The 15,612-nt window shown below is 43.2% G+C and overlaps 1 protein-coding gene across 2 annotated transcripts in view; it reads left to right on the top strand.

Annotated features, from left to right (window-relative positions):
• Positions 1–13,210, top strand: part of SENP1 (SUMO specific peptidase 1) — a 164,878-nt gene extending 151,668 nt beyond the window's left edge. For both annotated transcript variants that reach the window (XM_085654535.1, XM_085654534.1), the window contains exon 18: positions 12,003–13,210. In XM_085654535.1, the coding sequence (XP_085510661.1) occupies positions 12,003–12,065 (63 nt within the window). In that variant the 3' untranslated portion in view covers positions 12,066–13,210. The remainder of the gene's footprint in view (positions 1–12,002) is intronic.
• Positions 13,211–15,612: the final 2,402 nt, after the last annotated feature.

Below are 15,612 nucleotides of genomic sequence, written 5' to 3'. Positions count from 1 at the left end.
TACTCCGACGACGTCATCCCGGCGCACGACGCCGACGACGGACGCGGAGCCGCAGACGACGCCTAGCGACGCGCAAGGGGTATTGCTGACGAAAAATCTTCCGGATCCAGTCTGACGCCTGGGGATATTCTAAGGTGAGGAATCTAACTAACTAATGTTTCTTACAGATACATCGTTACCGAAGGTTAGTAACTTGTTCTTCCGGAGCAATCCTTCAAATAATGCAGGAAAGACTGGATCCTAAACAGGAAAAAAAATCACATATTAATCCAGACACTGGGTACATAATAACAAAACCTGCGCTACCACCATCCTCCAAAAGGAGGACTCATTTTCTAGAGGACGCTGGATATAAAATATCTTTAAAAAAAAAGATTAACAGTCCCTTCCACCCTATTCCTTATTCCCCTCCACCACCATCTTCACCTGTAACATTAATACATTATTCAACAGAAAACCCTTTAAACATTACACTGCAGGGTTCCCCTCACACAGACCCTGATGCAGATGTAGGGGATGACCCCTATGAAGCACCACCAGATCCATGGCATGACTACAATGTAGACCCTCCAGGAGACACATATCCTGATCTCTACCCTGCAAAACTCTCACCTCCTGATGACAACACCTCCTATCTGGAACTAATAGCCAGAGCAGCTGCATACCATAGGGTCCCCTTACTCTAGAGAAGCCTTACAGGAAGACTTTCTATTTGAAATATTTGGGGCTACACACAAAACATCAGTGTTTCCCAATATTAAACGGCGTGATGCGTCATGCAGAGGATATTTTTAAGGACCCTGCACAAGCATGCATTATAACACCTAGAGTTGACAAATACAAACCCACACCATATGACCCAATTTTTATTAGGGGTCACCTTACACCAGTCTTAAGTAGTGTCTAATGCTCGTTAAAGCGCAAATTCACAAACGTCTGCTGATGCACCGCCTAATAGATGCCTCAGGCAAAAGAGTGACTGCACAATTAGCCAATCACTGTACTAACGAATAACAAACACAAGGTTTACTTGCTAGGTACGATAAAGCCCATTGGGACGAAATGAAAGAATTAATCTAATACCTCCCAGTGGAGCTCAGGAAAAAAGGAATTAGTACAGGAGGGGAAATTAATCTCCTGCATCATGTGTGCACTAGTTGCTACTGATACTGCAGCCGTAGGAGGTTAACACCAGCATTCTCCTCAGAAGACACACTTGGCTGTGTATCTCTGGTTTTAAACCAGAAGTCCAACAAACAATATTAAACCAGAAGTCCAAAAACAATATTAAATGCTCCTTTCGTTAAAGAACATCTTTTCAGACCCCAAGTGTACAAAACACTAGAGAAGATGAAAAGAGATTCTGAAGTAGCTAAATTTGTGGGAGCACTTCAGACACCCTCTAATAGAGGTTCCTTTCGCCGCTCATTCTACAGGCGAGGTTTAAAAACGACTTCCACAGGGGCCTCTTCATCCTTATACAGACCCCAAACTCAATTCTCCACTGTAGAGGATTTTACTGAGGTGGTTATAGAAGCAACAATGCTAAAGGTAGAGGCACACCAACCTGTACCCCCCCCCCCATCTCCCAACACGCAGTGACTCCATAACAATTTCCCTGATCATGTTACACCTGCCGGGGGACGTCTGTATTAGTTTCTTCCCACTTGGCAATCAATAACATGAGACAAGTGGGTGTTGGACATTATCCAACATGGTTATTGCCTGGAGCTCACCACTAATCCTCCAAATTTCCCCCCCTCACAGACTCACTAGAGCACCAATAACTGCTCGAACAGGAAGTACAAGCCCTTTTAACAAAGTGAGCTATAAAACCAGTCCCAGTACAACATCAAGGGTCGGGGGGGGGGGGGGTCTATTCTCTTTATTTACTAATTCCCAAAAAGGTCTGTTCTCTGCGGCTAATTATAGAACTCGGGCCTCTAAACCTACACATACTATCAGAACACTTGCTTATGGCCACACTTCAACTGGTGCTTCTACTCCTACAGCAAGGTGACATTATGTCAGCACTAGACATGAAGGACTCATATTTTCACATCCCTATTCACCCAGCACATCGCAAATATCTCAGATATATGATAGCATGAAAGCATTGTCAATTCAAAGTGCTCCCATTCGGAGTCACTACTGCACCCAGAGAATTTACCAAACGCTTAGCAGTAGTAAAAGCTCATCTAAGGTGGCAACAGATTCATGTCTTCCCACATCTGGACGATAGGCTTATGTAAGCCAACGCATATCACAGGTGTCTACAACACACTCAAATTACCATGAATCTTCTACATCAGCTGGGATTCCCAATCAGTGTATTAAAATCCAATTTTCAACCGTCACAGCTGCAGCCCTATCTAGGAGCTGTGCTCAACACTCAAATAGGTCTAGCCAATCCAAATGCAGGCAGGATCCAACAATGATGCCACAGTTCCAAAGTAATCAGAATCTAGAAGTCAGAACTTTCTTTCAAATACTAGGGATAATGGAATCATGCATTGCGATAGTACCTCATGCAAGATTAAATATGCATCCTCTACAACCATGCTTAGCACATCAGTGGAATCAATCACAGGGTCTACTACAAGCTCTAGTGTTGGTAGACATTCGCACCCATCGCTCTCTGCAGTGGTGGAACACACAAAGTATCAAAGGGGCGGCCTTTCGTCTACTCTGTCCCACAGATTGTGCTAACAGCAGATGCATCCCTGACAGGGTGGGGTGCCCATTTACAACATCTAGCAGTTCAGTGTCTCTGGGACACCAGACATCAGAATCTTCACATCAGCTACCTAAAGCTTCAAGCTGTTCACCTAGCGCTGAAAGCATTTCTACCTTACCTTATAGGCAAGGTTGTGCTAGGCCGGACGGACAATATGACAGCCATGCCCTGTATACAAAAATAGGGGGGGAACACACTCTGCAGCTATCACGCCTCGCTCAGACCATTTGGCAATACATCATAAAAAACAACTGCTAGCACAACACCTTCTTGAGATACACAACGACTTTGCCGACCTCAGCAGGATGCTGCAACAAGTCCACGAGTGGGAACACAAATGGATCTCTTTGCAACAGCAGAGAACACAAAATGCCCAAACTTCACCTCCAGGTTCTCTCACTCCCTATCCAAAGGCAATGCCCTATGGATGAATTTGTCAGGAATATTTGTCCACGCTTTTCCTCCTCTCCCTGTTCGTCCATTTCTGGTTCGGAAACTCAGGCAGCCATCTCACCCTCATTCCAGTGGCTCACACATGGGCTTGTCAAACATTGTTCACCACACTGCTAGAACTTTCAGTAGTTCCACACGAAAAGTTTCACCTCACCTCAAACCTCGTCACTCAGAACCATAGCGAAATCAGACATCCAAACCCCAAGGACCTCAACCTAGCGATTTGGGTCCTGAAGTCATAGTTTGGATATTTAAATCTACCAACAGATTGCATGACAATTCTTAAAGAAGCAAGAAAACCTACCACTAGAGCATGCTATGCAGCTAAGTGGGCAAGGTTTGTTACATATTGTAATAACCAAACAATTGACCCACTAGATGCATCCATACAACAAATTATTTGTTTTCTCTTGCATCTACAACGTTCAGGCCTTGCCTACACCTGTATACGCTTACACCGTGCAGCTTTGGCAGCCTCTCTTCAAAATAGACAACACTTATCTTTATTCAAAGTGCCAGTAATTAAAGTTTTCATGGAAGGCCTTAAGAGTGATACCACTAAAGGTTCCACCTGCACGGAACCTTAATATTGTTTTAACAAGACTTATGGGTCTACATTTTGATCCTCTACATAACTGTCCTCTCCAGTTTCTCTCTTGCAAGGTTGCTTTTTTGATTGCTATCACCTCACTAAGCTGTGTAAGTGAGCTTCAGGAGTTCACATTAGAAGAACCATTCTTCAAACTTCATAGAGATAGGGTGGCTCTTCATCCCAATCCAGAACTCCTTCCAAAAGTAGTCTCAGCTTTTTATATTAACCAATCAGTTGAGCTACCTGTTTTCTTCCCTCAACTAGAATCTATAGCAGAAAGAGCTCTTCATACATTAGATCTCAAAAGAGCATTAATGTATTCTATTGACAGAACAAAACATTTTTGTAAATTTTTGTTGCTTTTGCTCCCCCTCATAAAGGGAAACCTATCTCAAAATCTGGCATTTCTAGATGGATCGTTAAATGTATCCAAACATGCTATATTAAAGTAAAAAGAACGTACTCTAGACCTAGAACCCATTCTACTTGTAAAATAGGAGCTTCTATTGCCTTTTTTTAGGTAACATAGAAGGAAAACAACTTGCAAACATCCGTACCAAACACTAGATGGCAGGAGTAAGCAAAGAACAGATGCTTACAGGGTAAGTAACATAATCCTGACCAGATTGATACTCAAGCGAAAGAGAGCAATATAGGAAGATAGCCAGGTTTTTTATTTTGTTTGCATTGGTTGATCGAGGACCCTTAGTGTAAGGCCTGTAGCCTTACGGCTAGATCGGAAGCCCTCGAAGCTGGGGAACCGGGTCCGAGTTTCGGCAATGATGATCAACATCCTGTGATTCTGGGCAAATCACTTAATTTCCCCGTGTCTTACAAAAATGAATGTGTCCTCGTGTAACAAAACTGGTATTCATGTAAAGCGCTCTGATACCTGATGTCCTGGGTCTAGATTGCGCTATATAAAACTCTATAATAAAAAAAAAAACAGCCTAGCTGATGTTTCACTCTTTCAGTGCCGTGGGTCTAAGTAATAACTCAATTTTTGCAGGATACAGCTTTAGGAAATTAGACATCTATCAGTAAATCATTCATGAGTAGTACCTGCCTGGCAGGTACAGCAACATTTTGAATAGTTTTTAATAGCTGTTTTATTGTGTGTGTGTGTGTGTGTGTGTGTGTGTGTGTGTGTGTGTGTATATATATATATATATATATATATATATATATACTCCCACAGAGTTCTCCTTTTTGCTTGAATGCGCACTCCACTGCAGGTATAATTTCCCAAACCGGCAAATGATGTTCAGAGTAATTTATTTCCCTTGCGCGTTTCGAGGCTGCAAGCCTTTTGTTCACAGGTTTTCCATCATCTGCGCAAAACCAACTGTCAGTACCACGTGTCCTATTTAAATTAAGCCCCCAATTGAGCATCTCTGGCCCCACTAGAGGGGAAATAATTTCGCTGATGATGGAAAACCTGTGAACAAGAGGCTTGTAGCCTCGAAACGCGTAAGGGAAATAAATTACTCTGAACATAATTTGCCGCATTCAAGCAAAAAGTGGAACTCTGTGGGAATATATATATATCGTATCCCTCTGTATATAAGCGTTTATATTTCTTATTGTTGTATTATTCTGTGTTTAACACGTATATAGGTGACTGCACCTTTCCCTCTGACTTTTCCCCCCTCCACCTCCCCTTTACTCATCCCAAATCTCCTCCTACTCTATAAGCTAAATTTTTTAAAAACACTTTCTAGACCCTTCCCTCCACTATCCTTTTCAATCCAACTAACAGACTCGCATGTTAACAACTCAAATTAATTTCATATTTCCCTATACTAATTCCCTACTAATCCTGTTTGGGTCCCGTAGTCGCATGCTACCCGCCAAAAAGCACTTAAGCACCTCATTAGGGGTAGCAAGCACTATATAAATGCAAACCCTCCCTCATCCATCCCTCCACTATCCTTTTTATATCCAAATAACAAACTCACATGTCCACCACTCATATTAATTTAATATCTCCATTTACTAATTCACACCTAATCCTTTTTGGGTTCCGGAGTAGTGTGCTACTCGCCAAAAAAGCGCTTAGACGCCTCGTCAGGAAAAGTAAGAGCTATATAAATGTCATTACAATTAAAAATCTCTATAAAATAACGGCATACAAAGATTCAAAAATCATGCATGTAATCCAATTTCCTAAATTTTCAAACAACATGTCTCTTCCTCTTCCTGACAGCAGTAACTAGAAAATTAGCAACACTAAAACATTCATGGGGACTAGTTAACATCTAAAGATAAATTAGCGCCGTTCTGACTTGTAAAAATCCTTTATCTTTTAATAATGGTACTATGAAGCGTTGACAGAGAGAGCAGTAATGATCCCGCAACATCATAAAATGCAATGTTTCCTTGGTTTAGAAATCCTCGCAGGAGCTGCAGCCTTATAGAGGCTGGAAAAATTACACTGGTCCATTGAAGAAAACACAGACTGCTATTCCATCATGCTCATTCTTTTGTAATATCAGTTCTTTTGCGAACAGAATCCCTAGGATAGTGAGCTCAGCCTCCCCTCCCCCCCCCCCCCACCCCCACACACACACACACATCTAGTAAGATCAAGTGCTTTTTTTTCTTCATTTTGTAAGAGAAGGTTTTGGTTGACAAAATGACTTCTGTTTTTGTTGTGTGTTCATCGTTTGCCAGAAAGAAAGCAGGAACTCTTTGTATTATTTGTGTCCCGACTCACACCTGCCTGAGGAATGCGATTACTGTGTGAATATTCCTAAAAGATGTTTCTAAGTTTCAAAAAAGTATACCTTGGCAAGCGCAAAGTCCATGGCATCAGATCTTGGCTTCCACTACGGTCTCTGGTGATACCAGAGGAAGAGCCAAGAAAAGATAACATTGCGATTTCCTTCAAGATTTGAGAGGAGGATAAGTATGGCACCGGGTTGCCATTGAGAGCTGGTTTGTCATCACAACATTCTACATCGAAGAAACAAGGAGAGCCCCCTTGATGCTGAAGGATACGATGTTGAAGCATTAGATATTGAGCAAATCATTACAACTGTGAATATCCTTGTTTAAGAAAATTTGTGTTTGTGTGGCGGAGGGGCGGATATGGCAGTATGAGTTGTACAGAATTAGCATTGCTCTGAGCTGAGGCTGTGTTGCCCATGTGAGGTTTGCCTGTGAAGCAGTGCCCCAACAAGCAGATTACACAAGATGATAGTTGTGGTAGTGGTGTTTCTTGAAGCGGTCAATGGAAGTGGAAATATGCGATTTTTTTGGCTGGGAAGGTGGTGGTAAAGTTGCTCCCTCTCTTTCTGATGAGCATGATCTGAACTAGAGGTTAGTGTTGCAATGGAGAGGTACCCGCTTGAAGTGCGAGGTCAGTGGGTGTTCTGAGTTGGAGGGCAGAGCTGGAATGAACTTTGGTGGCTTCTCTGCTAAACTGGAGACTGGGGGTTTATCATGTTATCAGACTGGATGTGGTCTTGAGCACTGCAGAGGAAAGAGCTGTATTTGGGTTTTTACAGCAAGAGTAAACCAAACTGGATCCTTCCCTCCTCCCCTCATATTTCCCAATAGGTTGGGATTCACTGTGAAGCCAGCCTTTAGAAAGGGAGGGCTGATGGGGCTCCTTGGATCAGGGGCCATTCTTAAGATCATTAACATTAAACTGCTCTTGGTTGGAGCCTTTTCCATGAACGAGAAGTCTCCAAAAGCTCGCTACTTGCGGAGTGAGACGGCTTCAGCTGAGATTTCGTTTGGAGTCAGTCCTTTGGAGGACTCTTTTCAACAGTGCCCTGGCTATTGCGGCAGAGCGTGCCTTGAAGGTGTAGACACGGCAGATGGCTTCGTTAGACAAATTGAACAGTATTGGACATCGGCTCAGCTTGATTCTATATCTCACAAAGTTGGCACCAGACTGCAGCCTGGGAGTAGTAGCACTGCGAAGTTGGTTATCTATGCAACCTGTTATAAGAAGAAGTTAGATTAGGCAGACAGATTTCATTCTTCTGCAGTCACCCCCACCACCTCATTGGAAGATAGACTAGAGAGACTTAAAAATTTAAAGCAAGCCACTAACCTCAGGCTGATAGGATGGAATAACTCTGACAAAGTTCGTGACTTTTACTCTGCAATTGCTGTTTTCCTGGAAGAGGAACCCAACATAGATGATGACGATCTGCCAGTCTGCATCATGCAAGCTGTGTGACTACCCACGAAAGGGTGGCCCATTGAGGCTGATGGGGTGAACACTGTTGTCTTTGCAGAATGAGGAATATCGGGAGTTGGATTTGCAGTGAGCTTCGAAGAAGAGTGACATTATGTATTTGGGCCACGATGTTTTTATTTTTTTTTATTTTTTAACTGTTATTTAGCTGATGTCCGTCTTTTTACTGTGGGCAAACTGAAAACACTACAGGAACTGAAAAACCAGTACTTCCCGGACTACGCTTGCAGCATCTGTTAGACCTGACAGCCTGAACGTGGTATTCCTTCAAATTTTTGGCTTCACCCCTCCTGTTTGAATTCTTTTGTGTTGGCACTTTCTCAATTCAAACCAGTTAGTGCCCTCTTCCCCAAGTTTGATCAAATTGATTTACACCTAATTGGCACACTTAATTTACTTAGAAGTCACTGTCATCAAAGACTTCACCAACACCACAGCCACCGAGAACACCATCACCCCTCCCAAGACCTGTGTGTTACCCTCTCAAATTTATTCGACAGCAAAATCACCACTACCTACGAACACTTCGATTCACAACCACCAGTAACCGGCTTCAACATTCTCTTCAACCTCACCAACTCTAACACAAACACTATAACAAATTGGGACCTTCTCTCCACACAGACCACTGTCACTGTCATGGGATTCATTCACTCAGGGGCACCCATAGACCCCTGCCCCCACCACATGTTCAACCTGGGGAACAACACCATCAGCAAAGAACTCATCACAATCCTCAACGCTTCCATCAACACTGCTCCCTCCCAGAGGAATGGCAATGCACGGAAGTCAAGCTGCTCCTCAAAAAAACAACCGCTGACCCCAAAGAACTCAAAAACTGACCAATCTCCCTGCTCCCTTTCCCTGCTAGAGTCTTGGAGAAAGCAATAAACCTCCAACCACCTAGAAAATTACAACCTCCTGGAACCCTCCCAATCTGGATTCTGCTCACACCACAGCATGGGAACAGCCCTAATCACACCCACCAATGATATTCAGCCCCTACTATACCGGAGCAAACTCAGCCCTGATCCTCGATCTCTCCGCAGCCTTCGACATGGTCTTCCTCTACACCCTACTACATGGATTCCACAATATGGGATGCCGAGGGAATGCCTTCGGATGTGTAGCATCCTTCCTCACCAGAAGCACCCAGAGCGTCCGCCTCCCTCCCTACACCACTTGCCCCAAGAATATCATCTGCCGAGTTCCGCAGGAGTCCTCACTGAGCTCAACCCTGTTCACTAATATATGGCCCCCTAGCCACCCTGGTCAGGTCCCATGGCATGAACATCAAATCATATGCATACAGCACCTAGCTCATCCTCTTCCTGTCATTGGAGCCCACACACACCAAATATAACTTCTGCAGGTGCATGGCTAGCCTCGCCAGTTGGCTGCAGAACAGATGCCTCAAACTCAACACTGACAAAACAGAGATGCTCCTCTTCTTTAGGAGCAACACCTCCCCCTGAGAGTCAACTGAACTTTTCCCCCACCCATAGATCACGCAAGGAACCTCTGCATCATACTAGACAGCAAGCTCACTATGAAGAGGCAGATAAACTCTATCTTGTCCTCCTGCTTTGTCACTCTCCGCTTGCTCCAGAAAATCTTCAAGTGGTTCCCCACCAACACCAGACGCACTGTGACCCAAGCCCTCCTCACCAGCCCCCCGGACTATGGCAACTCCCTCTACACGGGGATCATCACACCATTGCTAAATAGACTCCAAACCATCCAGAACTCAACAGCCAGGCTTATCCTAAACTTACTGAGGAGGAACCACATCTCCCAGCACCTCAAATCACTATACAGGTCCCTCATCAACAAACAGTGCCAGTTTTAAATGCTAACCCATGCCTGCACAACAAAGAACCAGCCTACCTTGATCAGAGTGAGCTTCCACCAACCCTCTAGAAACCTGCGCTCCACCTCCCTCTCCCTAGCCCACACGCCCCGCAACCACAAAAACAGGAGCGGGGGCTGTACCTTCTACAAGGCTGGGAAAACCTGGAACGGCCTACCTCTTCACCTCCGAATTGCCCCTACCCATTAGGAGTTCAGGAAAGTCCTAAAAACCTGCCTGTTCAGCTAACTGACACACAGCAGCAGCATAATATACGGGCAATATTGGGCAACAGACTGCATATCTACACGCCAGGGAAACTACCTAACAAGGATTGCACACACAGTGCTCAAATGAAAGTCTCTGGCTCGCTGTGAAAAGTATCTGAAATAATGAGTGAATAGCAGTGAGAGTGTAACTTCCCCTTTTTGCTATACCTGGCTCAAAATGCTCACTTTGTTAGGTATGCTGGGATATGTAATAGCCAGAGTGTCCAGTTGTTCCCCGTTTCACTAGATATGACCGCTAACGTTTCCTGTTAATGTGTCCACCGTAGCTGTTCCGACTACTGGTGATTCAGCAGCAACGTTTCCAAACCAACGACTAGCATGATACCATGAACCCCACTACAGAATGAGGATAAAGAAGCTTGTGGACTGAGCCCGACACAGGTCTTACTCTCCTCGCAGGCAGCATTCTCCTCATTCAACCTCCTATTGGTCAAAGCACTCACATAGAAGATCCTGTTTTGTGAATGGAGGTTTGTACCCTCAATTGTTTTATATGCAACCTCAACCAAGAGCTCACACCCCTAGAAGGACAATTGCCTTGATATCTTTTTAACCGATAAGTAGCTAGTCTCCTACACTGACAGACTCACCCCCTGCAATGATTTCTGATGATGGTGATGCTACATCTTTCACCAGATAATAATCAAAGGTGCCACAAAACTTAAGTTACTAAGGTTAACACCATTTGCAAATGCTTGAGTCATTTTAGAAACCATTCGGTAAAAAGGTTCAACAGGTCTTATGCTTCCCTAGGTTTTTGGACTGCTCAAGCCTGCCATGGATCTGACCTTAACAGGACCCACTGTTTCTCAGATCAGACCCTTCCTGATATCCGATATGATAGCGTAATAATGAAAATGAGGCAGACTATTTCGGGCTGTTCCTTAGTCCATTGGTGTTTTTCAGTCACACCATTAATGTGGCTGAAATTAGATTGATTTATCTTACGTTAAGATTTTTATTAACTAGGGTTGGAGACGATGGTGTTTCACTCTGCAGTATGGACACCCTATGCCATTTCTGTCGACCTATTAACAGATTTAGTTTGCCCTTAAGGACAAAGTTAGCCATGATAAAGCTGCCAAGAGCGAAATATGTGTTTGCTACCACATCTTTTCAGAGCAACCCTATCCTTAGCGAAATATAACTAATTTTAACAAATATGAGGTGTGACTGGTATACATCAATCTGTCAAGTCATCATTCTTGCAAAATATGGAATCCTGGATTAATACAGTTCAAGATGGGGCATCTATTAATCTTGGTGTCACCTGCCAAAAACAAACCAAACTTAGTTCTTTTCGGACTGTGTAGGTCACCTCTAGTGAAAGGAGTGTTCTATGCCAGCTAATTAAACACAACCAGGATGACAGCATTAAAAAAAGAGCACAACAGCACTAAATGACCTTTCTCCTTCCCTATTTCCAGTTAATGATTGTGTCAAGAAATGCTAGGTTTTCAATCGGGAGAAGTTTGCTGGATGTACTTTTGAGCCGTAGATTATTGCCTTTGCTGCTTCTTCAATGTTACTGTGCCCCTGAGGAAACCTTTGGATGCGGATGTATTTTGTCGTACAACCTTTTTGTGACAGTCATACACTGCTGAGTTAAAATGCTAAAACTTGTAAACAACTCAAATGTTTTCTTTACACTAAAGTTATCTCCCTATGTTTGTCAATTATAGGGCTTTATTATTTCAGTTTGTCTTCCTGGCGTCTAGGAGAGTATGGTAGACACTCAGAATATATAGTATGAAGAGTGGCTTTTCTTATTGACTTGATAACGCCTTTGTCTTACTTGAATTAAAATGGTTTATGTCAATAAATGCATGCTGTGTTTACTATGGTAATTTGTTTGTGTTTTATCCTTTCAGCAACATATGCCCTACTTTCGAAAGAGGATGGTGTGGGAGATTCTTCGTCAAACACTGCTTTGATCCTCCCCCGACCCCCACCCCCATAAAGACAAACTTTAATTAATGACTTGCAATGCTTTTATCAGCTGGAAATGCAAAACAGTTGTGTCGGTGACAGCAGAAAAAAGATCCTCTGCATCAGTGTAGATAGAAAAAGTGAAAGACGTTGCGCTTACTTGAACATTTTTTTTTTGGAACTTCAACATGGAGGCTGGACCAATAAGTATTTAAGACTTTTGAGTGGAACTCTTTTTATCTTTTTAACTAAATCGGACATACTTTGAAGACAAAGCATTGTGTTTTACCATTTGTGCTTAAAACCGATCACCCAGTTGCAGTTCATGAACACATCTCGGGAGGCTAAACTGAACAAAAACTACACAGGAACAGATGTCAAAAGTGCTTTCCGGCTGCAGCTGGAATACAACCATAAGAAAAAAATCTGTTGAGAGTGAATATTGAAAACTGGAAAGTATGGAACAGTGACCCAGAATGTGTTGAGCTTTTTATAGTACCTATGGGATACAAATAAGCCTAGAATTTTCCAGGCTGTCAATCGCTGAGGAAATAACATATTTAAGATCCTTTTTTTATACAAGACAATTTTGTAAGTGTGTAGTTGTGATCACTTTAATGTGCCTATTAAATGACGATATTCATAAGTCTGTGATCTGATAGACGAATGAAGTTGCACTTCTATTAAGATATCGATGACAACTTGAAGCTAGGGCCAAACTCTGAATCCATTATGGACTTGTGTTTTAGGATGTAGGCCTTAGTGAGCAGAAGCCAGCACTGTTTTCACACAATTTTATCTCCATACTAAACAACCATAAAATAAGACTTTTTTATTTTGTAACCGTGAAGAATCCAAAAGTAATTTATACGTTTCTGAGAGGCAAACTCTAGTTTTATACAATACCTGGTTATATGTGGCATTTTCACAGATTGCAGTTTGATTTCTACCCTTTTTGTATGTTTTTGAGAATTTTTAATGCATCTTCGAAACCAACTGTGTGTGTATGATAATATTGCATTGTTAATGTACATTTTTTTGAATGGGGCCTACCACACTGTATATTTCATGAAGCATATTTTGTTACATAGGTTTAGGAATCCAGTGTATTCCAATATTTTTCAATTAAAGGTTTGAAGTAAATGGTTAAGTAGCCTTAAAACATCATTTTTGGGTGATGCTGAGTGTAGCATTACTGTTTGTGTCTGGTTCATACTTGCAACCTGAAAATGTACAATAAAAAAAAAATAGGTTAATGTGTAGGAAGCTGGCTCTGTATATACTATACCAAAGTAAGGTATTGTGTGCACAGAGTCCAGGAAGTCCCCAGAGGTATATCAGAGGCTAAATTAGGTAAGTACTAACAGCTGTCTTTGTGGTAGTGTGGGCCAGCAGTTAGGCATATCCAGTCCATCAAGGAATGATAGACACACTAAAAAAGTTATACTTAAGTTTTATTTTAGATTCAAGTAAGACTTTGCACAGGTGAGTAAAATAAACTTTTAAATGCAAGACTGTTCAAGGAAATGCAGTTGTGCTTGAAATTACAATTACAGGTTTGTATCACTTTTGAATGCAGTTTGTATCATACAGTAAATAGTTTTAGATTACTTCTGAGTTACTTTTAGATTATATACAGGTTGGATGAGAGGCAATATGATTGAATAGTAAGTTAATAGATTTAACACAGAAAAACGGGGTCATCAGCAGAGAGTCTTGTTGTTTGTAGTTTTATTTCATTAGCAATTGCCAACGCGTTTCGCCCAAACGGGATTCTTCAGGGTGCTATCGGTACTCGCAGTGTGAATTATGCTGAGCCGTGTCCGGAATACGTCCTGACGTCTGCAAGTAAGGCAGGACGTATTCGAGACACGGCTCAGCATAATCCACACGGCGAGTACCGATAGAACCCTGAAGAAGCCCCTGTTTGGGCGAAACGTGTTGACTGTTGCTAATGAAAAAAAACTACAAACGACAAGACTCTGCTGATGACCCCGTTTTTCTGTGTTAAATCTGTTAATTTACTATTCGATCCTATTGCCTCTCATCCAACCTGTATATATGTTTATATTTATGATTAAGGGGCAGCTGTTCATTTGGGGTGGGCATTAACATTATACTACGTGACTTGCCAGGTAGTGCAGTCATCTACGACCCGGCTGCTCTTCTCCCTTCTGAATTTTACTTTTAGTTTACTTTGAGTACTCTGGGTGGTATGCCTAGATACCACAACCTGAGAGGTCTACTTACAAGGCAAGTACGACTTTTTATACTTGGCATTTGAATTCACCTTTCCCCCTACATTAGCAAGTCCACACTTAGAACAATTGTAATGTCAAAATCTTATAACATGGGTTTCTATGGGAGAAAAATGGTTATCGGTTTTGGAGGTAAGTACTCGACTCACAGGGGTGAGTTTTAGGGGTTAGGACCAAGGTTCCCCAAGGTCTAGGAGGGCACTCAAGTTGCACCACCAGCTGCACTTGGGTGGCCGGATGCAGAGTGCAGGAGCCCAATGTTAGCCAGTGGTGCTAAGGGGGCCTTCAGTTGGGGTCTGCTGACCAGCAGGCCACTCAGTTATTGGAGCCAAGCTCCTGCAGTTAAGGTCAGCACTGCATTGACCAATGACCAGCACAGGAGCTGCACCACCAGCGGCATGGGGGCCCCCGGGTACAAGTCGGACGTCCAGAACCCTGTGTTTTCAAATGGAGACCTCCGGTTTCCGAACGTTGCTGCAGACTCAGGCAGAGAGACTTCCTGAAGGCGACCACAGGCTGGAGAGGTAAGTTGGGATCTTGAGGGATGTTTGGACACGGTTGGGCTGCCCAAGGTCGTGTGGTGTCGGGTGCAGGGGGTGTCTTCTGGTGTTAGGTTTTTCTTACCAGCTCCGGTTGCGGTCGGGGGGACCCTTCAGGTTTGAGGCTGCAGGCATCGTCAGGAGTCTTGAAGGAGGCTGGGGATCGCCAGATCCCTAGTCAGGATCGCTTAGGATACCTCCTTGGAATGTTGGCCACTCAAACTCGGGCCGTGGGCGTTGGGTGCAGAATTCTGGAGTCGACAGAAACCGGATTCTAAAGTGAAGTCTTTGGTTCAGCAAGTGCTCACGGGAGACAGTCTGGGAAGGTCGCAGGGCAGGTCCTGCACATTCTTCCAAAAAGAGGAAGAGATGACCAGTGATCTTAAGTGGCTACTGGAAAGCCTCCTACTGAGTGCAAGCATTTACTCATTCCTCCTGACTCTTGTGTCTGCTACTCTGGTGCACCGGTAGAGACGGAGTATTACCATACTTCGGGAAGGGTGATTTTTCTCCCAGGTTCAAGGCTCCTCCACCAGTGATATCTTTTAGAAGTAGACTGTAGGAAAGTGCCCTTTGTTGTCATATTCACCCCCTCATTTTGCCAATGGTACTGATGTTTGTCGACTGATGTGAACTGGGTCCCTGCTAACCAGACTCCAGTGCCCTTTCCCTAAAAACAAGGTAAAATGATCTAATTATAGCACACTTGGCCCACACTTTAGCACTCTTGTAGGTCCCTAGTAATTGGTACCTGT

This window comes from Triturus cristatus, chromosome 4_1 (assembly GCF_964204655.1).
Source record: "Triturus cristatus chromosome 4_1, aTriCri1.1, whole genome shotgun sequence".
Lineage (NCBI taxonomy): Eukaryota > Metazoa > Chordata > Amphibia > Caudata > Salamandridae > Triturus > Triturus cristatus.
Note: the sequence above shows the minus strand (reverse complement) of the source record. Positions and strands in the feature narration are given on the sequence as shown.